General features: G+C 39.8%; 1 protein-coding gene across 3 annotated transcripts in view; it reads right to left on the reverse strand.

Moving 5' to 3' along the window:
- The window catches only part of usp43b (ubiquitin specific peptidase 43b), a 69290-nt gene that overhangs the window by 11514 nt on the left and 30155 nt on the right, over positions 1 to 27621 (reverse strand). For all 3 annotated transcript variants that reach the window (XR_006376314.1, XM_044182400.1, XM_044182398.1), the window contains 5 exons: positions 21888 to 21980; positions 15460 to 15595; positions 14949 to 15093; positions 8584 to 8746; positions 6080 to 6191 (listed from right to left, as the gene is read on the reverse strand). Coding sequence is in view for 2 of the 3 variants with exons in the window: in XM_044182400.1 (XP_044038335.1) it covers positions 6080 to 6191; positions 8584 to 8746; positions 14949 to 15093; positions 15460 to 15595; positions 21888 to 21980 (649 nt within the window). In the remaining variant the exon portion in view is untranslated. The remainder of the gene's footprint in view (positions 1 to 6079; positions 6192 to 8583; positions 8747 to 14948; positions 15094 to 15459; positions 15596 to 21887; positions 21981 to 27621) is intronic.

The raw sequence follows: 27621 nt of genomic DNA on the forward strand, positions 1-27621 counted from the left end.
CCACTAGCATCAGATAAACTGGGGACGGTCTTTCTCACACTCCATGTCTCCCGTGATCAAAGGGAGAGACCAGGGATGAGGTTTGTTCAGTCTATTAATCTTTGGCACACACAATATGGCCAAAAGCTTCACAATTTCTGTAGAAGTCATTAACACTTAATGATAAAAATCAGTGTTTGCAGCCAACACCGTTAAAGAACTTGACTAAGATTTCCTGTGTTGACATTTTAGTCATTTGTTGCTGGCACATGCTGATTGGAATCTTGTTTGTCCACTCATACTTGGACAGCTGTTCAAAAAGATTTAAAAAATGTTGAATTGGGAGTGAGTTTTTATAAACACTGGCATATTTTTACACTCTCGGGGTTATATTTAAAATTTTTGCTGTGAACAGGCTAACAGGCCAACAAAAAGACAGACGAGAACAAAGTGGGCCATCGTGAAATATAGGCCAAGACCTGACATTTTGAGCTCACAGCAGTTCAACTTTAATAAACATGTAGCACCTCAACATGGAACACAGTGGTGTCAAAGTTTTGTTTGCATTCAAAATATTATCTTTTATATTATTAATATTTTTTTAATAAAACCATAGATTATTGGACTACTCACTCACATCGTTCTCGACTGGACTGCAAAGCCCGAGTTGAGAAGAAAAAAGAAAGAACAAATACGGTACGAATATCTTTTTCTCCTCCTTCAAAGCATGCTTATATTACTCTGAGATCTACTTAGAGTGGAGGTGCTTTAGGAATGAAGGAGCGCTTTGCAAAAATGAAATTGTCTCTTCTTGTTCCAGTGAAATCTAGTGTGTAGCTGCTGGCTGAGCTCAAACACAAACACCCACTCAAAGTCCTGTGAGGAAAACTCGATCCAGCAGGGTCTTTCTGATGACAAGGAGCGTACTAAAGCAACAACAATATTGATATGCTGAACACATGAACCCTCTGGAATGCATAACCCTTAGGGGAAGTTACACAATACTTCTGAATTACTGCCTCGCATATGCAATATAGGCTACAGTACTATTTAAAGTATCAGTATCACAAGTGCCAGTCGGCTGCTGAGATACTGCAGCAGAACTACTTGATGTCCAAGTAACATTTTGGTCTCATGCCCTTATTTTGAGTACACATGCAGAGCCGAGTAACTAAGACTATATTATCTTCTCTTCAGCGTTTCAGCATCATGTGTTTATGGACACCGCAGGCATCAACTTCCCTGTGGTGTCGAGGTGCCGTGTGTTGCTTTTCCAGAGAACTCATCAACTTTTCTGTGTGTTCATTTTCAATCTGCTGTGTAAAAAAAAACCAAAAAAAAAAAACCTGTAATGCTAGATGACAAGTATAAACTCAAAATAAGTTTTCTTTTCATTACAGACTTGCTTGGGCTTACTGTGAGTTCCAGAGGCTTGTGTGTACATGTGAAGACCACCCAAAGAGTCCGACCAATTCCAATTTCTCAGGAATAGGATTTTTCCCCAAAAAACCAGGGGAAAATTCCTTTAAAATATGATACATACATTTGACTGTGCATGAATTGGCCGTGCTTTAATGAGATAAACTTCACTACTCTCACCCAAACAGCAATTTTCCAATGCTAGCTTAGCTTCACAACAGGCCTGTCAAGCTTTGGATTAAGGAACTGATTAAAACGGATCCATTGCAAATGGATTCCCAGTGTGTTTATCTGCTCTAATGCAAGCTGCAAATGTTAGCATGTCTGGCTAATTAGCTTACTACCTACAGTGTTAACTGAGCATTACTTCTGAGGCCAGGGGCATTTCATACTACATTAGTTTGTGAAGTAAGTGAGGTTACATTAAAAAAGCCCCTTTTACAACTAGCACATCCACTGTGTAGTATTTTCCCACCGTGTGGAACCCGGCCCTGAATGTTACTTTTTCACAGTGTATGCTAACATTAGCAGCTCTGTCCTGCACTTTATTGGATTTCGGAAAGTTTACACTCATGTGACCTAAGCAAAACCTGTTATCTGTGATAGTGTTATGTTCGCCAAACACATTGGTTCTCACCCTAAAAGCCCTTTCTCTTGTAGCATGAAAAGGGAAACACAGTGTATGATAATTCAAACAATTAAGCACAAATCGAACCTTTGTCTTGCTTGTCCAAGTATACAGCTAAACAGTTATGTTAGAATAAAAAACTGTCTGGTTCTACATTTTACCTTTTCATACTCATAACACTAGGACTAACTAGCTCTACACTGCAATACAAGAACAATGCTGTTTATTTCCATGTCCGCTACATGGATTATCAACTGATAAGGCAGCTAACTTTTTGCTACATGTAGCTTTAGCCTCAGTCTTTTAGTCCGATATCATGTATGTAGCCATGTATAAGACCCTTTTACAAGATGCTCTGGACTTTTCTATGCTGGAAACATTAAAAAGTAGCATTTTTAACAAACTCATGTAGCTAATGTTAGCTACATTAGTTAGCTAACTACAGCTGATAAAATCTGCTGCTAAACTGACGATTGTCAGGAAGAAATGAGAAGCTGTTTTTGTCTACCTCTGTCTGAAATCAAGGACCTTTGTTTCAAAAATTACTGCGAATTTTGAGGGGTAAATCTGCCACCGTTATCATTGTAAACTGCATATGCTGAGCGAGAACGGAAAGCAACAGTAACTTATGAGGTTGGGACCATCGACTGTGTAAAAAAGGTTGGGACAAAAATTCCTTTCTACATTAAAATATTGTGCTGTGTGTGTATGTATGCATGTTGGTGTGTTCATGATTTATTTTCCACGCAGTTGAGGCAGATGAAGAGGAACGTGTGAGAGTAACACCAGAAACCAGTGGGTGTAAACACACTATTTGTGTGTGTGTTTGTGTGTGTGTGTGAAAGACAGTAAGTGTGAGTGAGAAGAAAAACGAACAAACGAGCATCGGAGATCTGGTCAGGCTCTGAGAAATGTCACCCCTGTCAGCGTGACTGTCGAGAAGAGGAGGAGAAAACCTGTGAAAAGTCATCTCAGCATCCTGTCGGAGGTGTGCATGAGCATGAGAGCTCCACGGACACGGGTGGAGACTCAAGAGTTTGTAATGTTTCACCATGAGAAAATCCTCTGCCTTATTTTCGACCAAGGTTAATCACTGGTGTGTGTTCAGTGAGGGTGGTGTGAGGTGAGGAATGTTTGTGGCTTTGTTTGTGCATGACAAGGCAAAAGATCTCCAATTACAACCCATTAAAAGTAGACATGTTTCATTATATTCAATATGTTCATTGTGTGTGTACAGAGGGATTTTGTCTTAGTATGCAATGTTCAGGGCCAGTTCAGTGTCCCCTCAACAAAAACGTAGTCCTTTTCCGGGTTTGCACCAGAGGTCTAGCTAGAGGAGGCGTGAGTTTGCGAGAATGCTTGTCTGACTGTTAACATCAGTGCTGTAGATGAATGTGCAGTCAGCAGTGTACTGTAGCGTATTATATTGCTATGTGTGCGTTAGTGAGCATCAAGCCAGCCACTGCTGAAATGAAGATGTCAAGTGATGTCAGTAGAAGGAAAAATGGCTGTCAGAGAGGCCGTGTTTTTTGTTTTTGAATCGCATCTTTGCTGAAGTTAAAATTAGACAGTAGCGGAAAAATCCACTTGTGAGTGTAATTCATTGATGCAAGAAAACTACAGATTCTGCTCAGATAAAAGATTTAGAGCAAACATCTGCTCTGAGCGTTGCTCCTTTCTTGGCAGAGGTAAGATCCAGCAAAGTGATTATACTGTACAAGCCTGGTTTTAATTACAAGGCTGACAGCGTGGGGCACAAAGGAGAATACAGATCTCCAACAGAGTTACTGAAAACGTTGCACCTGACTCTTCTCATCCTCTCTCTCCTGACACTTCTTAAAGAACACTGACTTATGTGCAGCAAGTTGGTCAACAGTTTTCTTGTACAACCCATGCTCTATATGGCTCTTTATTGCTCTTTGTGTGTGTCAGCTGGATCCACGAAGGGAGAGCCACTGATTGGAAATCTGTTTGGCTACGTGATTAACAGCATGCTACTGCACACAATCAGATGCTGAAACACAGGCAAGTATACAGTACAAGCAAGTGAGCAAGCAGATACAAGCAAGAAGATGGAATTGGCTTGAGTGAAGTAAATAATTGATCTAACAGTGACATACAGCAGGGGTGCATCTAAGCAAGCTAAGCTGTTTGCATTGGCATCATTACATCCCATGTTTTCCAGTAGTCACACCAGCAGTAGCCACGCATGGAAGACCGGCAGGCCAAATACTCACCTTCTGACCCAATCAAGTCTCATTAGCACTCACTGCCCTATAGCCTGTCACAGCAATATATATGCAAATATATTATAATGTTCATTGTGAGAATGGAATCAGGGCGGTACCTAAAGATATGAAAATATTAAAAGGTCCAATCTGTAACTTGGCCATATAAATTAAAGGTTTATTAACATATAAAATGGAATAATCTGACAAATTATGGAAAATTAGTATTTTGTGTAACTTTAGGCTTAACAAAGGTTTTCCAGCATCACAATGTAATAACTGCATTTGCATAATTGCAATAATTATTAATATTTTGTCACTGCAGTTCAGGGGAGAGAAAGATGAATTTCTGAATATAAAGTCTTTTTAGACTCAATTATGAGATTATTGTGACTAAAAAGTATAGTGTCTACTGTATTAGTATAAACATCTGCACAGTGTTAATTCGTATTTAGTAAATTAAACACTCAGTACTGCATTTTGCTGGGGCTGACCCTTTTGTTTGCATTTGGATCGCTGATTGTACTGATTGGCTTCACACACACATGCTCATTATCATTCAACTTAATATGAAGTGCTTTCTTGTAAGTGTAGTGTTATTCACCTATTTTAAAGTCCTTATTCATTTGCAGTTTCGATTACCGTTTCCATCCTGTGTACATTTAGGAAAGAACTCCTTATTAACATCCCAAGACTGAAGTCTGTTACACAGCCTTCACTGAAAAGAGCTTTGACCTCCTGAGAAAGCACAATATTTACTCTTAATACTGACAGTAAAGAGGGCAGAGGGCTACTGCAGCCAGAGACTGGCACGGAAACAGGCCAATAATACTATTGTTGGGAAATAAGAGGACAACATGTTCTCTGGACAAACATGACCGTGCCACAGAGTCACTGATGTGGTTTTAAACAGGGCTCTCCAAAAAGAGAAGCAGCTTTGTCCACAATCTATCCATTTATTAATACACAAACCAGGAAACAAATGGCCTGGATGACAGGACAGAACAGCCATATACTAAGTGTCTCTGTCTGTCTTTGACTGTAAGTGTCTCTCTGTGTATCAGTGAGCGAGTATCCCAAACCAGTTAACCTGACTCTGGTCTGGTGCTCCAGTGGGTGCAGCGAGAGGAAACCAATTCCTCTCTGCCTCCAGCTGGCACTCTGAGCTCCCCCACCTGTACCACACCGCGCCATTGTGTGGGCATGCTTTGCTCTGTCCAGAGCCAATAAACCTGTTTTGGAACAGGTGCGCCAGCTGGCACGGCAGGAGGAACCATGTCCCCTCTCTGCCTCCAGCTGGTGCTCAAAACAAACCCGCCCACACGACACGGCTATTAAATCTAAGTTTTACAAGCATCATGGACCAATTTCTATTGACTTATTACAGGGCTGTACTGTAACTTTACCCCAAGGGTAATAATAATAATAATAATACTAAATAATAATAATAATAAATAATAAACTCTAGCTGATGTTGTGGCGGTTTGCAGAATGTATAGTATATGTCCAGGTTGGAATGAATACTTTTGTCCTTATAGCACATGACATGTCTTTTTTCACTGCATTAACTTGCAGATCCTTTGAGTTGTGTTTCATATCAATTTTTGTCCCTTGACTGGATGTCACCAGATGACAGGCACGGTTTAATCCGAGGACAATGGTTCAAGCATCTGCTATGCTAAAGAGTCTGTATGTGAGTCAATGAATCCTTACCAGCTCCTGGCACTGTGTTTTGATAAAACCCTTAAGTGGGGGCAAGGAAAAAAAAAACTGAATTTCCTTACATGGATCAATTATCACATTATTATTATTAGCTGTCTAGTACCTGTGCCTGGGCTCCATTGATCATCAGGTAATAAAGCTTGCTGAGGATGCTCTGCTGCAGCTGGTCCCAGGAAATAGACCGGTCCTCCCTCATTAGGAATGGAGGTCCAAACCTTGAACAGGAATAAATAAAAGTTAAAATGACAGCTCACAACGCTCTTACTCAACCACTCCACGTTAGCCCCGACCGGCTCACACGTCTCCTTATCCTATTGTAATGTAAATAATAATTTATTAACGTTATCAGCATTAGAGCAGAATTTTCATTACAGCATATCTATAGAAGGACAGCGAGAGATAATAAGGAGTGAAAATAGCTTATGAGGAGAGGGACAACCATCCCTCTGAAATGATAGATCACATGTCACATTAATGATAATACACATTTAATTGAGGGCAGGCCTCCATTGTATGCTTGAGATTTATTAGTAGGAGGCCATGTGAGCATGCATGTGCATAAAGAGACAAACAAAGACACACACAGGCACATACACAGTGAATGACGATGGGGTGTTATAAAGCTGCAGATTAATCAGTAGGAACAGAAGAGTAATGAATGAGAAGCAAGCTTTGTTGCATCTATAAAGACACTATTTTTTTCTTTTTAATTGTTTCTCATGTTTTTTTTTTTAGATTATTAGAGACACTGAAACAAAACTGTAGAAATCAAACACATCCTCAGTCATACAATTTTCCCATTACATCATACATAAATACAGCGGAGATCCACAAAATAAATTAGGATTACTGGATTACTGTTCAGGATGGTAACCATTAACATTCTGTGGTGGCTGAGGGGCAACAGCTGCAGTGACCACGGCATGGGAACAGACAATATACACAACAAAATAGGAGGGAAAATGACTTTAAAAGTACAATTCCATTCTTTTGCTGTATGGTTTAAGGCCTTTAACATTGTGTTAGCAACTCTCTAGCTCCTCATTCCCAGTGAATGTTAACTTCCCCAACCTAAGTGATTACATTTAGAAGTCTAAATTTATACTGTTTTTTATTTTCCCTATCCAGATGCAACAGAAGTAAAATGTCATGATACCAAATTGCTAACTGTCAAGAGAACTAATGCAAACACAGTGAACATTTGGGTTTCACACATAAAATGTGAAACTTTATTAAATCCTTATCTACTGCTATCTATTGGTTTCACAGTTTCAACAGACCTACAAAATCAGAGTTTTCACACTTTGCTGATTTTCAGAAACGCACTTGTGATGATATTCAACAGACAACCAAAGCGAGAAACAAGTATGTGACTCCAATGTCATTTTCTTGGCGCAGACAAAGTCCTCCAGCTGTCATCTGATGAGAGCGAGATAGGTGGGTGGTTTGATCAACGACGGTGAAGCATTTGAAGGAGAAACTTGGCCGGGATTGGACTTTCCCACAGCGAGCTCACTTATATTGATCTCTCTGGACTCTGTCAGGGAGATGAGTGTCTGATCTCTATCGTGCCAGATGTTAGATTTGTCATTTGACTGATTTGAAACTCAGCCCTTTCTGTAACAGGGAGCTAACATGACCTTGACATGCTCCACCAGAGCAAGGCTAGATATAATGTGGACTGAGCTACTGTACATAAAGCTCACATCTGCTGAGAAGCTGCGAAACCGACACAAATCTTAATGACTGACAATCAAGTCAGAAAAGCTAAGAGTTGACATTTTGCTAAGCCCCTCACCCCTCCTCAAGTTACTGTTGCTACGCCTGTCAATGTCAGCTGAAGCTAGCAAGCTAATGCTTATGCTAAAACTCAATTGGTTGAAAACTTTGTCTTGAATTGATTCGTTTTAAAACAAGAGCCCTGTAAAGGGGTCCTAAAATACATACGGCTAATGCTAAAACTGTCCCAGGCAAAGGTCCTGGCATCCTCATCAGGTGATGAATAAAGGAGCAGCATTGTTCACGTATTGCAGGCTGTCATGTCCTGCTCTGCCTCTTAGTGTTGGTTTCATGTCTTCTATTGATGTTTCCTGTTTTATTTGGAAATATTCTCCTTCCCTCACGTGTCTTGTAGTTTTGCTTCCTGTCTCGTGCCTCGTTGTCTCCCCTACCTGAGTGTATTTAGTCCGTGTCCATCCTTTCCTCTGTGTCAGATCGTCATTGTATCCATGATTATTTTGGATTACCTCTGAGTTTCGTTTCTATCTTACATGAATTTTGTACGTTACCTGCTCCCTGTCTGATGGGTTTTGCCATTGTTGGACTTCTTGCCTGATTCTGACCACTGCCTGCCTGAAATCAGTGTAAACATTTTTTCATTTCCATTAAATATTGAACTGCACCTGCTTTGTCATGGTGTCTGCATTTTGGGTCCTACTCCTGCTTTCCTGCTTGACACACCTCCAACACAGGTAGAGCAACGTAATGTTATCTTATGCAAGTTTGGCTGGAGAGTGTTATCTTCCCAAAACCAAATACAGAGCAGGACAGAGCAGCTAATGTTAGCTTAAACTCTGATATAAGCAAAGAGTCAGTTGATATAAATACCTAACAGCCTGTTGGCCTGCCCCTGCAGCGTTGCACACCAACAGCAGAATCTTTACGGGAACACCCTGGTTGAGGAACTCTGACGACAATGTCCCAGATGAAGGTAACCTCTGACCCTCTGGTCCAGTGGAGTATGGGGATGATGGGAGGCTGTGATGGTACCCTGGCAGAGGAGGAAGAACACAGGAGAAAGTCAGATAGGGGGTGTGAAAGCAAAGTGGAAAGAGATACTAAAATTTGTCATAGGAAGAGGAGATAAAAGAACAAGGAGATAGGGATTTTTATATATATTTTTTTACTATAGATACAGTCACACTTTCTTGATAAATCCTGCTGATGCTGATCTCATACCAATTTCAAGATTTTACACTGATAGCTGATAGCAGGAAGTACATGACATTTCACATTCTCTCCTTGAAAGGAAGATGATCTTACTTCACGTACTGAAAATGTGATCATTAAACTTAACACCTCTAACAAGGAGTGAGGAGGAGAATTGAGATATATAAAGTGGTGAGACAGCAGCTTTCTATTTGGGGAACAGTGATTCAGAGGGGAGAACAGATGGACCAATGGCTGCCTGCACTCTCAGCAGGAGGTATTATCTGATGCTGCTTCTGCTCCACATCCTGAGCTGGTGGGGTGCCAAGCAGCACCACTTCTCTCCTGTTCGCCCCCTCCATCCCTCAGAGGAGTGTGACTGACAGAGCGAAAAGCTGAGATTATAAGATCCCTGTGAAACGTGACGTCAGGAGAGCTGCGTTCTCGTCACATAGCTGACAACCGCTGGGCTTAGCACGCAGGTCAGCCCCAAAGAAGTTCACGATGATAAATCACATGGTAAATTAGACTCGCAGACACAGATGAGAAGGTATTGATTGACCATGGAGGCTGTGCCTTCCCCAAACGTTTCATTAAACACTGTTGTTTACACCTGATACATGATTCATCACTGACAAAGCAAATGCCACTGCCGAGCATCCTGTTACTGAGGTCCTTGCAAAGTAGCAAGCCTCTGTGTTGGCACATCCCTCCTCTTACAGAAATAACTGGGGTGTGAGGACGTTAACCTGTGAACTGTATGAAGGGCAAGACCTATTCAAAACTAATCAAAGTCTACATTTAAACCGCCAAAGCTTTAACATTAAACCTCTGATTGCAGTGTCTTGACCCGGAGAATGAGAGTACTGATAAGTATGCACAGCTTTTCATTTATTAATGTCGCTCTAATCAAGCAAGTAATAAAACTTGTTTAAATCATGCGCTGTAATTTACATGAGCAGCGACCTCCGACAGCTGTGGGAATGATTAATGGGGAAAAATCTCCTTTTTAAATGCCCAGGGAAACATGTTCATGAAACAGCAGTAAAATATAGAGGTCACCTCCTGGCCTGTCCCGCTAAGATTTATACAGGGATGCTGGGGAGGAGACCTACCTCTCATTGCTCATTAAATCTTTTTTTTATGGCTCACTGTCAAAGACTGTACTGTTTTTAACCTTGTTTACAGGATGAATAATGGTGGAAGTATGAGATGGGTGTGTGTGTGTATGCGTGTGTGTTTCCACTTGTGTAGATGTGTTTTAACACTGTCCATTCCCAATTCCTATAGCTATACTGAAAAAGGCACACCACATGAAAACAATGTGTAAAATGGGTAACACACACACACACACACACACACACACACACACACACACACACACACACACACACACCAAAGTTAACTTTGTTTTGCCTACATACCTGTTGATCCTAATCTCTTATTATCAAAAAGCCTCTAACTAATTCTAAGAAACCGCAGGAGTCTGTGAATTCATCATTCCTCAGGACTCTCAGGCTTCCTTCATTGTCAAACAGACACACAGGATGAGCCACACTAAACACAGCCAGACTATGTGAAAGCCCATAATTAAACACCTCTGCCCCTAAAGGGATACTGAACCCACAGCCCTCCCCTAACCCATTAGCTGTCTGCACAGTCGTATTCAAGGTCTTTGAACAAAAAAGGTTGTTAGACAAAAACATGCACATGTTATCTGACTTAAGAATATTTAGATTTTTTGATGCAGACTTATTTTTATGTATTTACCAAGTTCACGTCTTAGTTTAGCGTGTTAGCATGCTAACATTTGTACAGCGGAGGCTGATGGGAATGTTGTTACTTTTGCAGGTATTTAGTCATAAACCAAAGTATTGGACAAATTGAAATTGTGACTTGATGTGCTAGATGGAAAGTTAAGGGATCCCCAAAGTTGAGGGAGCATGGACGTACGCACCAAATGCTATGGTGTTCGATCCAATAGTTGTTGCGACATTTCACTCAAAACCATAAATGTGAACCTCATGGTGGCACTAGAGGAAAAGTCAGGGGATCACCAAAGTCAGTAGGATTAATCATCTGGGCACCTTGGATGTGTGTATCAAAATTAAGATATTTCGGTGTGAACCTAAGTGGTGGGCCAACTGACTGACCGTCACTGTCATCCCTAGAGCCATGGTGATAGCATGGCTAATAAAAATGACTAAATGTCTTCAACTCAGAGTCTCCTGAGCTGAGCTTTAAGCTGTAACACAAATCCAGTAACTGTATTGTCAGGCTGGCTGAAGTTTTTCCAGAATCCTTTGTGTTGCAGTAGCATGCGGCAGACAGAAAGCTGAAGACAAACACTTAGTGCACAGCTTCACAGAAGTCTTTTTTTCTTGCAGCCACCACTGTACTATGGTACTTAGGGCATCTGAGTTTGACACGCTGTCGTTTAAGTAAAACTTCCTGGAACTCATCAGTCAGGTTTTCTACATCAGTTGTACCTGAAATGTCCTTATTATTTGGAAACTAAAATGGCCAAAACACTGACGCCTTGACAGGTGGAAACAAAGAAAAGGGCCACTGGTATGATACAATTTACTGCAGCAGCAATAGATGAAACTCATGGCAGGAATGTGAAAGCTCGAGTCACTTGACCTCATGGTGGTCTCTGTTGTTAAATTTGTTGAACAATAAACAGTCCATAAAATAATAAGAAAACCAAAATCACAGTCTGAAGGATGATCTCATTTTACTGACAACTGGGCGATGAATGAAGAGGAGGAAGAACCTGTTCTCTGTTTGTAACAGAGATAAAAGAATGAGAAATGGATCCTTTAACTGTGAAAGCCAATTATCTGTTTCCAAATATTCTTTGGCAGGTGATCCCATATTCAAGTTTTGTCCTTGGCACCCGTACTCCCCACAGTGATATTGTGCTTATTCATTTCTGTCAGTGCACCGTCAAATTTCAAAAACAGAAAGGACTTCTTTCTCAGATGAAATTTATGAACAACGCTTGAAGATTGTATACATTATTTATTTTTAAGGTAAACCTCGATTACTTGATTGCCAGATGATAGGCACATGAAAATGCTGTAATCCAAACACAAAACTGTGGCTCCACTGTCCTCAATTCACCAAGGAGATACGAACGGTGTCAAAGTAATGTTAAAAATGTCTCTGCAGTTCTATGGGAGTGAAGTAGTCTGTTAATCACCTAAAGTTGCTGTTTTCTTATAGAAGAGAGAAGCTGGAGCTGCCTCCCCCCTTATTCACTCTCTACGAGAAGCAGAATGGTTTAGGAATAATTACATGTAAGTGATCTGAAGGAAAATCTGACACCCGTTGTGTATTACTGTAAAATAAATGGAAACTGCAGCCTTAAGTTTTACTACTTAAGTAAAGCTCTAATCAGGTGCAGCTTGTGCACCCATCAGTATCATTTGTGAGCCTGAATTGCAACATGAAAGCAGGCATCATCACCATAAGGCCATCAGAGGAGAGTCTTAAAGTTTTGGGCCTGTCTTATGCAAAGAGACATTATAGCTTTGACATTTAGCTTACTAATATTCTTTTCTATAGGCCAATGCATGCAATAATAGAAGAAGCTTAAACTGACCGTTCGCTAAACCCCTCCCCCGAACCACGATTGTCCAATCATAGCCTTAACAACCGTAGCTAGGCATGGCAGGTGAGTCAAACTTTAGATTTCTCCACATGTAGAAGCGGTGTATGGGGCTTTAAGAGCAATACTCTGCATTTAAAGAGTTTGGAGGGTGGTGCCTTTTTCCTTAGCCTTTCCAAAACCAAAAACACAATAGCAAAAGTGTAAGGGATGGATTAAACAGTGTGTTTATCTACTCTAACGTAAGCTGCAACTGTTAGCATGTCTGGCTAAATTTTTCCTTATCATACTTAGTTATAGTAGGACTATAGCTCTACAGTGTAATACAAGAACAATGATGTTTCTTTGTCTTTCTATGTCTTCTACATAGATCATCAGCCGGCGAGGATGCGGCCTGGGATGTGAAGCTTTAGCCTCAGTCTTTTAGCACGTTATCATGTAGAGAGCCATCAAGTACAGTACATCAAGACTCCTTTTATCAAAGTCATGGAGCTAATGTTAGCTTAATTAGCAAACCTAGCCAGAGCTAATACATTCTGCCACCAACAACCTCAATTTCAGTTGGCAAACGTGTTTGTTGGCTAAAAATAAGAAGCTGCTTTTGTTTAAGTAACCTGCATGTGTGGCGCGCGAGAAAGGAAATCTTGACAGGATAGCAACAGTAACTGAGGGAGGCAGGGCTTAGCAAACAGTCAGTAACCAATAAGTGCTAGGGTCAGAGCCACAGTGCCCAGTCAATATTTCTGTGAGCCAACATGATCTTATGAGACAGAAGTGCTGGGAAAAGAATGAAATGATGACTTTGGTGTGTATAGGAGAGGTGGTGTATGCAGTGGGGAGAAGATGACGTAAGAGATTCATTTTAAGAGTACACCAGGGAGGTTGGGAGTCAGGAGTGGGAAGGTCACGTCATCATTGGTTTGCCTTTGGCATGATCCAAGGGTATTTCATTTTTTCATTCATAGCAGACACTGAACAGCTCTTTACTGAGCGCCTCACGCTGTCTCTAACAGCCCTACACATTAGGAGGATCTAAGCATGTGAGTAACTGTTACCTTGAAATTGACTGAATGCCAGTGAAATTCAATCACTCGAGTGTGTCACGAGCAACATGGAAACATGCATAATAGAAAGCATAATAAAACAATCAGGGCTACCCTCAGATTTCACCACACATTTTTTGCTTAAATTACTCACAAGCTGTGTTGGCTCTGCATTTGCCAAGCAATCAGGAAGCTGCTCTCTACAGACTCCACACTTAACATGTGGCTTAATTTAATGCCTAAGGACATAATCCACATTGATAACCTTTCTTTAACATTACCACTGCACATAAAAATGCTTAGATGGTGAGAGTTATTCTATCTCATACCAAACCCACAAGACTCAGATTTTTACTTTCATTTAAGCATTTATGGATAATTGATTAAGGGTCTCTCAGATCAGACCTTTTAGATTCAGTAATTGCAGAAGGGGCATAAAAATCACATTTTAATGGCGTCAGACAGCCTAAAAGCATTACAGATCATTGATGTGACTGGATAGAAAAAAATGTAATAAAAAAATTAAAACATTTTTTATACATTAATAGAATATTTTAATGGCATCGTTTACTCTATGCTATCTTGATTTTATAGATCTGATTAATCACAAACAGCAAGGCAGAAAATACTTACTGGCTGCAGTTGAGAAAAATAAAAATAAATTAAGTAACTTAATATTTCATTTATGTACTTAAATAATTCAAGAGAGGCTTGTGTGTGTGATATTTATCAATCAGGAAAGTAAAATGTTCTTTTCAATTAAGTATCAAAACAAGCTAATGCTGCCTTTTTGGTATCCCATCACTTTGGGTTTGCTCAATTTTTTGCCTGAAAAAAGTTACATAAAGAGAAAAAAATAATGGAGATTGAAGGAGAGGTATTAAATCATACGAAGAGGTGCAATGTTTTAGCAGACAATCTGCAGTGCACAGAAACGTGTTGAGCGGTGTTGACACAGTGCTGGGAACACGCTTACAGCTCTGTGAGATAGGACAACAGAGCAGAACCTTTTTGTTTACACCACAAATCAAGAAAGAAGGTGATACTTTGCACTGAAGTACTTCTGAGCACACATTTTACATCAGTAGCTGAAAAACAGATGAAATGAAGATATAAATCTGATAGCGCAAGAGAAATCTGCACAGGGTGTAATTCACAGAGCTCTATGTTAAGTTATATACTTTTTAATGTGCTCCCCGAGGGCTCCCTGCAGTAAGGTGCATTCCCTGAGGGTTTCATTAAGCAAAGTAAATTAATAAAATTGGTTTGGTTGCTTACAGATCTGTGTGTACATCCACATTAAAATATGAATGCAGCACCACCAAGACAATGTGTGTTGTGTTGTAACTAAAAATAGCTTGTTATACCACCTTCAGTCATGCAGCTACCTGAGATCCGTGCAGAGCCTCCTCTGATGTAGAGGGGCGGAGCCTGGAAGGCGTAGATGACATCATTCTCAGCTATGCTGGTCAGATCCTCCTCATCAAAGAAGGAGCGCTGGAACCCTGTGGAGTAAACCTCTGTCAGGATCACCTGGAGACGGACAAATATACACACACAAACACACACGTTAGTTTCCTTATAATAGTGCCAATATAAATCTTATAATGCTGTGAGAGTGAACTTTTAACCCACCTGATGGAGCGCCAACCTTTGCACTATTATTCCCCCTAATCTCAGATCCAGCTTAATGTATTTTAGCCAAGCGAGTACAACAGTAAATTTAAGCCAATGGCATGCAAGGAAAGGTCGGAATAAGTTCCACAAATCACTTTAATCGCACTCATGTGCCAGCCAAGGTGAGCTGTGCTGCCCTGTTACAGTAGTTTGCGGTTTAAAATAGGAAAATCTAAGAGGAATCTGGGTCCACACTGAGCATTTATTCCTGCTTCATGTTACCTGGTCTGGGGAAATTTTCCCCTCGTCAGCCACCATCCTCCTCAGGCAGGCCACAGAGCCGAACAGAGGCACAGCCAGCCCGACCCGCAGGTACCGCTGTCCTTTGGTGCTGAACACCAGAATCACACATAACGGCCTGCCACAGATGAAGATACACAATCAGGGACGGTGGGAAATAGAACGGCCTCTGTTTTGATTTCTGTGCCATTTCTACTGCAGCCTCCTCTACGACCAGGAAGGGACAAAAGAAGACGTTCATGAATAAATCAATACATTTTAACATTAATAATAGATCATTAGGACTTCATTTTATGTGTGCCAAATAATGGAATCGCTATTGCATTTTTAAATACAGGGAGCGCTTGGCTCTGACCTCTCCAGAGGCAGCGCTGACATGAGCAGGGTGCTGGGACATAATGGCTTCTTTGAATAACAGTACCCTGAGGAGATATAGAGGAACTCTATCAGGTACCTGTCGGAGTCTATGGCCTGGAGACTGTAACCACTGGCATAGAAAGACCTGGGCAAGAGATATTATATGGAGAAATTGATTTCAAAAAAATAATGGAGTGATAAACTTTATTGATCCCTTTGCAGGGATACTGAAGTGTCCCAGCAAAAGGAAAAGGAAGCAAAAAGGAAGCAACAAGAACTTATGCATAGTATAGAAAAGTAACCTTAACAACAGAAGAAAACTCAAAATTTATTTTGGGGAGTAACAAAGAAAAAGAAGAGGTAAAACAGAAAACAGAAGAATCAAATCTGAACTTGTGCGCTAAAGGCAGAACATTTCTTCTGTGAGATAAAAATAAAGGCAAAATCACAGCTAAAACAGAAACCTCTAATCCAGAAAAATACCCATGAACGAACAAAGTTGAAAGTCATTTGGTGAGTTCTTGGTCGTTGTATAATGAGGCTCTGAGTGATGGAGATGCAGAGTGATAGCAGAGGATGTCAGAGCACACAGGTTTTATCACAGGTGAGTACAGAGGACATCCAGCAGCAGGAGAGATGACTGCTCTCAGTCTGCTGCACAAACTCAGGATAACCTCCACTCTGCAGCCAGGAGGTTGTTTTGTACTTTCACAATGTGTGTAGTCTATGTAAGGAATAAAAACACAATCAAGGTCTATGAAGGTCTGTCACATGTCAGCAATTCAACCTTGAGCAAATAGCTTTACTGTGTTTGGTTCTTGTACTACTAGTTGAATGTTTTCTAAGATCTAAGGCAGGCGTTCCCAACCTTTTTTGCACCGTGGACCATTTCACTATTAACAATTTCACTGCGGAGCGGCTGACCAGCCGACCGGGGACGGGAATCACAGAGTGTAATTGTTCTGGAAGCTGAAGTCCGACAGGGGGGGGTCTCCCAGTAGTCTGCTTGAAGGTTCACATGCATGTTCATGTGAGCTTTGGTTCAGGCTTGATCTTTCTCTCTATTTATCCTCCCACACACACACACACACACACACACACACACACAATGAGAGTCAGAAAATGACTGATGATGATGAGAGAGAGAGAGAGAGAGAGAAAAGAGCAGACAAAAGGGTGGGTAGGAAAAAAAAGAAAACTAAAAAGAATCTTTGCTCTGTATTTCATTGTGGTTACTTACTAAATAAAAACATACAGATAGACCTCTCAGCAACTCTCAGGTTGTAGCTTTATACAGATTTTATGTAATACAGCTGAATGTTGAAAGGGGGTGATGATGGACTGGTTTCCTCACATACAGATGACCTATATTTTAATTAAAAATCAGTATATTGTGTTGGGGGCACTGACAGGGAAGTGATGGGAAAAAAAATACACCGTGTACTGCAACAAGTTTAAGGTTTATTACCACAAAAAAAGCCTATAATAGCCCCTAAAGTTACAATTATTATTCTGCTTTTTTGCCAAATCATATTGTTTCCTCGTGGTCCGGGAGCAAATGTTCAAAGACCCTGTACTGGGCCACAGCCCTGGGGTTGGGAACCTCTGTGTAAGTACTGTTGCATGAATGCTCTATATTCATGATGCATAATCATAATCAATTCCATTTCATGCAATAAATAAATACATTTATTTGATGTAAAGTAAAAACACTTTTTTAATATATGATTAAACAGATTTATTTGATACAGTACAGGAATATACTGATGTATAACAGGTAAAAGTTGAAAGGGTTGGAACCACTAGTTTACTTCACGTTTCTCTGTTTGTAATACCACTACCACGGAATTCGTTGACGGACTGTTTACAATCCAACGGAGCAGATGTCTCACGAGGTGCTGCGATTTTGCAGTAAAGGTTGCAATTATTGAAGTCTGAAGTCAAAGCAGACAGTCAAAGGAACTTTCGAAAGAATTTCAAGGTCTCAAGAACCTCTTTTCACGACAAGCGGCCAACAAGGTACAGTATTTTGTCCTACCTGAAGAATGCCTTTTACTGTATTTCCTGTTAATTCTAGGCGTCATTTTGTATCTTCATTTGTTTCATGCTATGTACTGTATAATTCGGTCATGTATTTTCTACTATGTTCATTCTCAAATATAGTTTTCATGGCGTGACTAAGGCGTGGATGCATCACAGAAATAAGACGTTCCCAAGCAATAAACGCCGGTTTCAGAGACCAGACCCGTGTCTGTGTTGTTGTGAAGGGACCTACTGGGTTTATTTTTTTCAAGCATATCAGTAATGTATTTTGGCAGCAGGTCTTTGAAGTTTATTCTGCAACTAACTGGAAGCCAGTTTAAAGATTTAACATGAGTTATTTACATAATTCTACTGGTTCTTGTAAGGCACAAGTGGTATTGTTAAATCTGTATATCTGAAAAACAACAATAACTACTGAAGCGATGTGTTTACTCCTGTTCCACTGAATGGGAGTGGAACAGGAAACTTCAAAAGAGCACAGCAAAAACAGCACAGTAATTGGCAGCACTGATCAAGCCACAGCTCAAGGAGGTATCGCCAATTTATGCTAATTACATTTTTCATACGAGTATGGACAAAACAAAACACTCTAACTGCTAAACCACTCTGTAGGGGGACTGGATTGCACTGTTCGCTTAAAGCTAGAATTTTATATAGCATTAATTTGAGATAATGATTACCATTTCCTTGACTTACAACCCTCTATGTTTTGTTTTGCTCCCATCTTGTGATACAATATTTAGTTAAAATGCTTTCTAATAACGGTTCCTGTAAATAGCTACACTGCCTATATTTACAGATATTTACAGCCCTAAGGTGCTGCTCAATTAATGAATTTCATTTACGGCTGCAGCCACTGAGACTGTTCATATACAGTACAAAAGTTTTGCATCACGTTCACAGAGTGTAAACAAAATCATCCAACATGCGTAGAGCACATGATTGCCAAAGGGACAGAGGCCAGTGTTTGGATCGCTGGGCACAGGAAATGTTGGTTTGGTAACAAACAGTATGTGTTTATAGCTACAGACATGACTTGGCTGGTAGTGAGCTGAACTGTTCACACAGAGAAAAGCATTTAAAAAAAATGCTTTAAAAGACAATCCATCTGTTTTCTCTCACCCTTTCTGCCTCACAGCAAAAAGAAAGGACAGTAACTAAATACTCTCGACTTGGCACACTGTCAGAACAAAGCTCTTAAAAACAATTTCCCAAATTAGAGGGGATGTTGGCTGAACTTGTATGAACTATTTCAAAGAATAAAAACTAAAAGGAAGGAAATAACTAGCAAGAAGAAACCCTGTCAAACCTTAAAATAGTGATCTACACACCTCTGTGTGTCAATCATGTGAAAGAGTTGAACACGCAGGGGCTGTGCTGAGTAAAAGGTACATTTTAGCCTAATAGGCTCTGCCAAATGCTTATGCTTAGATTTAGGTTATAAGTGGTACTCGCTTTCTTGTCAAGAATGAGATGAAAGGATCAATACCATTTTCATATCTGTATGTTCAATATGTAGCTAGAGCCCGCAGCCAGTTAGCTTAGCTTAGCACAAAGACTGGAAACAGGGGTAAATTGCTAGCCTGGCTCTGTCCAACATCCACCTACCAGCACCTCGAAAGCTCACTTATTCATACATTACATCTCGTTTGTTTACTCTGTACAAAGTGTAAAAATGACAACTCACTGTTTTACAGTAGGTTATGTGCAGGACTGTTTCTTGGCTGGGAGCAGTAACTTCCTGGACAAATAAAGCTCACATTTAGTGAGCTTTAGAAGTGCTGGTAGGTGAATTTTCTTACCTTGAGACATAGCCAGCTCCTGTTTCTAGGCTTTGTGCTAAGCTAAGCTAACCGGCTGCTGGCTGTAGACTTATTCTGAACAAACAGATATGAGAGTGGTTATGATCTTCTAATGTAACGCTCCCCCAGAAAGTGAATATGCGCATTTCCCAAAATGTCAAACTATTCCTACAACATTAGGCTGACCTCCCCACGGTGCACCCTGCTCTTGCCCAATGGATACTGGGAAAAGCTCTAGCCTCCACAGTGATTTTAAACAGGATAAATAGTTTAAAAATGGTTTATGGTTAATGTTAGAATTAAGTTTTGGTTTAGAGTCAGTCAACTTAAACCCAGCCTGAGAGGTCAAACTTGACTTTGATAAATGCCTTTATCCACAGTACTAAATAATAAAAAAACAGAAACCTGAAAAAGCTGAAAACAGATGCTAATGTCAGGCAATGATCTTTAATCACATAGTTAGTTGTGTGTCGTAGAGGTGCAGGTGGTGTGGAAGTTTGTTTGTCAGTGTGGGTCTGCGAGGACAATGCATCTGAGCAGGAGCTCCACCATTTCATCTACGAACAGACCGCCTACGCGGGACAGGACAGGAGACGAGGCAAATTGTGGGAGACGAAATAGTTGATTTAGTTTCCAGGACATGAGCAGGACCACAGTAAAGACCAGAAACGAGTACTGTAAGCATGTTGTGAGTATTTAAGTGAAAGCCAGTGTTTAGACTTTTAAACAAAAGGCAAACGTTTGCATGTGGATTTTGTGTGTGTGTATGTTTGGAAAGAGACTACCATATAATTAAAGTGAGAGAGCTACTTGCTGAAAAAAAGAGAGTGAATGGGGTCTCCCTCCTTGAAAATGTCAGGATTTCCTGAACAAGCTGATCCCCATTAACCTGACATGGAGGCTGAGTGGGTGTTGTGATGTAAAGTTGAATAAGACATTGTTCCTCAGTGCTGAGAGGGTTTTCCACCAGCTTTTCCTTTTTGATACCAGCCCTCTAGCTTCACAATTACTTGTGTTCCTACTGTATGTAGTGCATGAACAAAGCTGGGTGTTGTCCAGCCGGTTTTCTTCTTTTTCTTCCCCTTTTTGAATGCCTCAAACTTAATGCTAGAACCGCCAGGGATCGCTGTATACCTAAAACCGCCAACGGGTAAAATGTGATTATTTCAGCTACGCGTTGCTCAAACACACTTTGCGCAGACATTCAGCACCTTGGGTGTGCACTTCCCACAAACAGCATCCCAGCACTTCATGCATTTACTGAATGTTTTATTGTGTTTGGATTCCGCCGTCACCATAAAGGTCATTTTCTCCTGCACTCTTCTGCACCTGTGAAGAGCACGTCCACGCGCGGAGGCTCTTTAGATACCAACCACTCCGTGCCGTTATATTCTAAACAGTCTGAATTTAAATGCAGCATACAATTTGGAAAAAACGATTGACTATTGCAGTGTTTTTACAGGCCTACATGATAATAATAATAATAATAATAATAATAACAATAATAATAATAATAATAATAATAATAATAATAATGTAGAATAAGGTGTTCCAAGGTGTTCTTCCTGCTTGCTTGTTGCGGACTGGTGTGGATCCAAACAATTACGCATACAAAAATATTTATTGAAAAGAAACAATTCGTAACAATTCCAAAATTCAATGTAGATTTTTACCCAGTGAAAAAATCTATAATGACCACTTTTGCTAAACGATAGGTCTACACTGCTGTCTTTCCCTCTGGCACACCTGAATGTGTTTAACAATAGGGGGGGCTACATAACACACTTTTAGGAAAAGTCAAAGACTAGGGGACTTGAATATTGTATTGCAACAAAGTTACATACAACTGAAAAACAGGAGTGGGTAAATTTTACCCGTTGGCGGTTCTAGTGTTAAAGAAGTAGTTCGACATTTTTCTTTCTTGTAGTGAGATGACACTGATCGATATTGCTCTCATGTCTGTACGGTAAATATGAGCCAGCAGCTGATTAGCTTAGCTTAGCATTAAGACTGGCAACACTGGGAATATGGCTCTGTCCAAATGTAACAAAATCCGCCTACCAGCACAGCTAAAACTCACTATTTAACACGTCATACGTTGTTTAATTCGTACAAAAACCGAAGCGTAAAAATGACACATTGTAGAAGAACCATGATTTCAGATGATAGAAGATAGAAGTCTGTTTTATTAAAAACAGCAGTGCTCACCTGGTCTGGCGAAGAGGAATGGGGAGTGAGATGCAGAGGAACGGGTCAAAGGTGTTGCTTTGTTTCAGACAGTGGGGGCAAGTCAGTGAAGATCTGAGGGAAAGAAAGCACACAGTTACATTAGTCTTAAAAAAACAGCTGTGCTGACTTGACACAGACTTCTAAATTAATCTCGAAGTCCTCCTGATTAAGTCTGGCAGGAATGGAGATGGCTTAATCGTGTTACACAAGTGAACAACATAGTCAAAAAGAACACGGTGTTCCATATAGAACCCCTTGATCTGACTGCGAGAAACAGAAAAAGATGAGTGATGTAACTGGTGAGAATGAGAGAGACAAGAGGGTTGGGGTGGTGGGTGTGGTAAGTAGTAGAAGAAGCCCCCTGGGGTGATCGGGGCTATAAAGGGGAACCAGCAGAAGTGGTTTCCATATTGTTGCATCACTCTCAACAGTGCTGCTAATGCTCATGTGATGCCATTACAGGATCCCAAGCAGAGAAAAGTAGGGAGCTTTCCTAAACAATGGCCTTCCCTCCTCTGCATCAGAATGCACAGGACACAGATCACTGAAAAAGGAAATGTCCAGATGCGTACAGCAGTGATTTTCTATTCCAACAGTTTTCCATTCAGTCCCTTTTTTTCATGATTACACTTCTTTCAATGAATCCCACTCTAATTGTCTGAACAATGAGTCAGAGAGCCCACTGAAGTTAATGGACTGATTGCTGGAAGTGATTTTGTAAACTGTCCTGCAACTAAATTAAATCTTTTGTCCAGTATTTAGAGTTAGTCTGTGCAGGATTTCCTGGATAAGACTTTCTGTAAATACACAGTAATTAAGTGAATCTCAAATAGGTGCTTTCTTTAAACCTCTTTGATTAAATTAATTAGGACCATCAGTGGGTGTAGACCAAAATTATTCATATTATTCATACACAAGTAGATTTGACATCAACCAGTCAGACACATAAAACCAAATATATCGTTAAATTTGATATTAAAATAAAGCACTTTATTTGTTGTTTTATGTGTTGTGATTTAGAGTACATGAAAACTAGTTAGCAAGTGGCGAGAAGTCTTAACAGCCAAAACTAATGGATAAATGGTTGAAATAGATAGTTAAAAGTAATGAATATACAAAATAGTTAGCTCAAAGTAGGCTAATGGATAAATGGATAAAATAGATAGCTAGAAGTGAAAAACTGTTGAAATAGTTAGCTAAAAGTACTGGATAAATAGCTAAAAATAATGGATAAATGGTTGAAATAGCTAAAAGAAATGGATAAATGCTTGAAATAGTTAGCTAAAAGTAATGGATAAACAGTTGAAACAGTTATCTAAAAGTAATGGATAAATGGTTGAAATAGTTAGCTAAAAGTAATGGATAAACTGCTGAAACAGTTAGCTAAAAATAATGGATAAATGGTTGAAATAGTTGAAAGTAATGGATAAATGGCTGAAATAGTTAGCTGAAAGTAATAGATAAATGGTTGAAATAGTTAGCTAAAAGTAATGGCTAAAGAGTTGAAATAGTTAGCTAACATAATAGATAAACAGTTGAAATAGTTAGTGTAAAGTAATGGATAAACAGTTAAAATTGATGGCTAAAAATAGCCTAATGGATAAACAGTTGAAATAGTTAGCTGAAAGTAATGGATAAATGGTTGAAATAGTTAGCTAAAAGTAATGGATAAACAGAATAGTTAGCTAAAAGTAATGGATAAATGGTTGAAATATCTAGCTTCTGCCACTAGTACGAATGTCCAAACAGAAACTTGACCAAACCAACCCAAACACTCACAGTTAAATTGTAGGAAAAAAATATTATTGATATTACTGATGTTCCCTCCAGAAAATACTCAAGAGAAAATTCCATGTTTGTGGTTCCCCTAAAGTTGTAATGAGATCTGCGCCCTTGTGACTGGTCCGTGCTCCCTGTTTCAATCAATCATCAGTGGATGTTTTCCACAACCATTTACCAATTTAATCTGGTTTCTCGAGGCCACATTGGAAAGCCCAGAGTTTGCAGAAGCAACCTTATGCATGGAAGTTTCATTTCCAAACGAGCTGGAAAAAAAGGTTTAGTTCAAAAAGGGAATAAAAAAAGATTGGCTAGGGAATAAAAAATATTCTTCTGAGTAAGACACCCCACATTGAGAGTGCAACTTCTCAAACTTAACAATAAAAGATTACATATGATTCACCACTGCTACTGTAACAGTACGGAAAGCACCTTGCTGCACATAAATTGATAATAGACTTGTGTGAAGCATAACCCAGCACCAATAAATTACGTAGAGGCGGTATACTGAGTGTGAGTACTTGGGGAGACTTAAATGTCACATAAAGAAAAATCATGTTTTATACATCATGATGAACATATAGGAAAAATATTAAGATTAAATCAAGAAAATTAATTGATTCATTTCAAATGCCAAATTCCCTTTTTGTGTCATGAACCATGCCTAAAAATACTCCCCATCCTCTTCCTAATTCTCACATCGTTTTCATCAGCTCTGTAAGGAACACTTAAACTCCCCAAGCTTATGTGTGTTGAACCTTTACGACCTTCACACGGCATCCTACCATGGGAAATTAAGCCGTAGATGACGTTCAAATGTGTTTTCCTTATAGGAAGGCACCTGACAGACCCAGTAGGGGAGGAGAGGGGGGAGTGAATAAAGCTCTATTCAAGCAAGCCCAGCTGACACTGGCTCTTAGTGGATCTCTCCCTCTTGGCAGAGCAGAATGGCTGCCCTACGGATGTCTTATTCTCGCCAGGAAACAGTGAGGGTAACTGCACTCCATGCATACAAATCACACTCAGGCTCCACTAAAACATAGATGTGCCCTGCACTGCTCTAAAACACTTAAAAAGAGAAAAGGAGCAAAGGAAGAGGTGATATTCTGGTGATGCTCTAATGGAGGAAGCGTGCAAAGGTTGAGAGGTATGTATCCCTCTGTCTGGGATGCAGCCATGCTGAAGAGACTCTGAGCTTGATGCTTTGCACTACCACACACTGCTAGAGCTTTGAATAGTAGTAGTAACGCATCACCCAGGTATCTTTATCTAATTGATTTTCTTTCCTAAGAGAGGCAAAAACAAGACAAAAATTCTCAATACGTTCAAATCAAATAGACTGGCAGCTAATTCTTCTCACTGAGCCTGGCAGCTATCCTCTGTTGGGGAATGAACGGTAGTTTATTCACCACACTAATGATCTGAAATGGAAAAGGCATAAACGTTAATGTGTGCGTCATAATTCTCTAATTGAAAAAACAATATACACATAATAAACAGACCCATTACTGGGCCTGTAAACTCCAAAGTACCAGTTACCCAATCCTTCCCTTTAAATCATAACAAATCAATCAGGAGATATGATCAAAACAAAGGTCACACAGTCCGACTGATTCAGAGATGAGACGTGAGGGTCTCTCAGAGAAAGTGGCATTGCAGTAAGACCAGCCGCACTCCCCCTGAAACTGCACCACGTTTGCAATCTGAAACGCTCGGCTGCCCGTCACTTGGCTTCACTGTAATGAACAATGCTTGACAGACAGACATTTTCATTGCAGTCTCCACTGACTACAGCACGTGACTCACCCACATATAGACAAAGAACACAGTCTTTGATCTAAATTAAGATTTCCTTACTTGATCAAAGGGGGTAAAGAGCAATAGATGTATAAATCAGAGACGATAGAATTAATTCAGATCTTTTGAAACAGAGGTAAGAGCTTCGCTTTATACTGCAATGAAAATGACACTAAATTTATCACAAAATGAAGCTTGAATGTACATTGAACTAAAGTTCAGCTCTGATTCTGATCAGCTCCAGCATGTGATGACACATAACATAAATTAAGATCAAATAACTCTTGGTTTGGCTTGCTTGGATTTAACTTGTTTGAACGTGTATAATGGCCGTGATGATTGCACAGTGACAAACCGGGGCTATTACAAGGATGATTCTCCGGTCTGTCAACCTGAGATGTTGTATCACATTGGACGCTGCACTGCGAAGTGTTACACAGGCAGTGGTGGGGACTAAGGACTCAGAGGAAAATAGAGGGACAGGATTTTACATTAGAAATGCATTCATCTCCATTTAAAACCCCACAGCCTTATGATGCATGGGTTTTTGCATTATTAAAATAGACTCAGACTGTACACTTACTGTATATGTTAGAGTTCCTTTCTAAAGTTTGTGCTTAACCAACCCTGTCATGTATATATTCCCTCTGTACCATCTCACCCACTTTCCCTGGACAGCACAGTATTCGAGTGGGTGAGGAACAAATTTTGCCTGCCAGGCTGCTAAGACTGCTGCTTCCTGTCTAGACACACCCAAGGTGTCACAGCTGAAACATTTGACAGTGAGGGTAGCAATTAAGAGATGCACTCTGACAGATGTATTACTGACAGTCACACAGAGCTGCCAATTTTCCGAGGAATTGGCAGATGGAGGATGGTACCGACAAACAAGATATGAGCAGTTTAGTCTGGAGGGACAACTTTTAAAAATGGTCTCAATTAAACATAGATAAGATTTTGGAGTTGAATTTAAGACCTCGATAATCGGTCAGTGTGCACCATGGTTTATGGATGGAGTCCAGACGGTGTTGGGCTTTTGCATCACGAGTTGGCAGGGTTGGATAGTAACGGATTACATGTAATCGGGATTATGTAATCAGATTACAAAAACTAAGTAACTATAATCAGCCCAGATTACATTTGAAAAAATGTGTAATTCGATTATAGTTACATTGTCAACGATTACTTGATTACATTTCTGATTAGGTCTCTAAAATATGGACAATTTAAAATGATGAAACTTTTTTTCATGATAACCAATGGTCTATTAACTCATGAAAAGCAAAAGAAACAATACAGTACAACTGTAGACATTTATGCCAGCATGTTTTTATAAGGGTAATTTGATTTGACCCATCCTAAATGCCGGACATATTCTACTGTATATCAGAGTAAGTTACTCCTCTCAGGTTGCCAGTTTTGTTAATGGTGACTTAACTAATATTTGTTTTTGTTTTTTAATGAAGATTTATGGATAATGGATTTTTTATTCCTTTTTATTTCCATTGAAAATGGAAGATGAACATTTTGAGTAAGTGCTCCTCTTGCGTTAAAAGTCAAGTGGCCTTTGATTCAAAAACAGCAGCAACAAAACCTTATACAAAAGAAACAGCATGTTCACACAGTACTCCTGTAGTTTGTGCCAGTATTGTTTTGTAAAGGTAATTGGATTAGACCAATTGTAAATGCTGAATATTCAAAATCCATTTTATATGCATTGAAAATGTTTTTATTATGAGGTGCAATATTTTGGTTGATTTTGAAGTAATCCAAAAGTATTCAGATTAGATAAACTTTTTGTTGTAATCCAATCGATTACTTTAGTAATTACAAAAATTGCCATGTAATTTGTAGTCAGTAACTGACTACATTTCAAAGTAATCTGACCCAACCCTGGGAGCTGGATACAGAAGATACAGCTGACTGGTGTAAATGAAGGAAGAACTGATTAGAGATTGGCACCTACATGGGTAAGAAAGAAAGATTGTAACGCACTAAGTCGAACAGATAGGATGATGCACACCAAGAGGGAGTGGCCTCTAAATGTGTACAGACCCCAAAGCATCACTATAAAAAGCTGTGAGTAACCAACCACAGTGTAAATGTCTTTTAACATGACTGTGACCGCAACAAATCT

This window comes from Siniperca chuatsi, linkage group LG21 (genome assembly GCF_020085105.1).
Source record: "Siniperca chuatsi isolate FFG_IHB_CAS linkage group LG21, ASM2008510v1, whole genome shotgun sequence".
Taxonomy (NCBI): Eukaryota; Metazoa; Chordata; class Actinopteri; order Centrarchiformes; family Sinipercidae; genus Siniperca; species Siniperca chuatsi.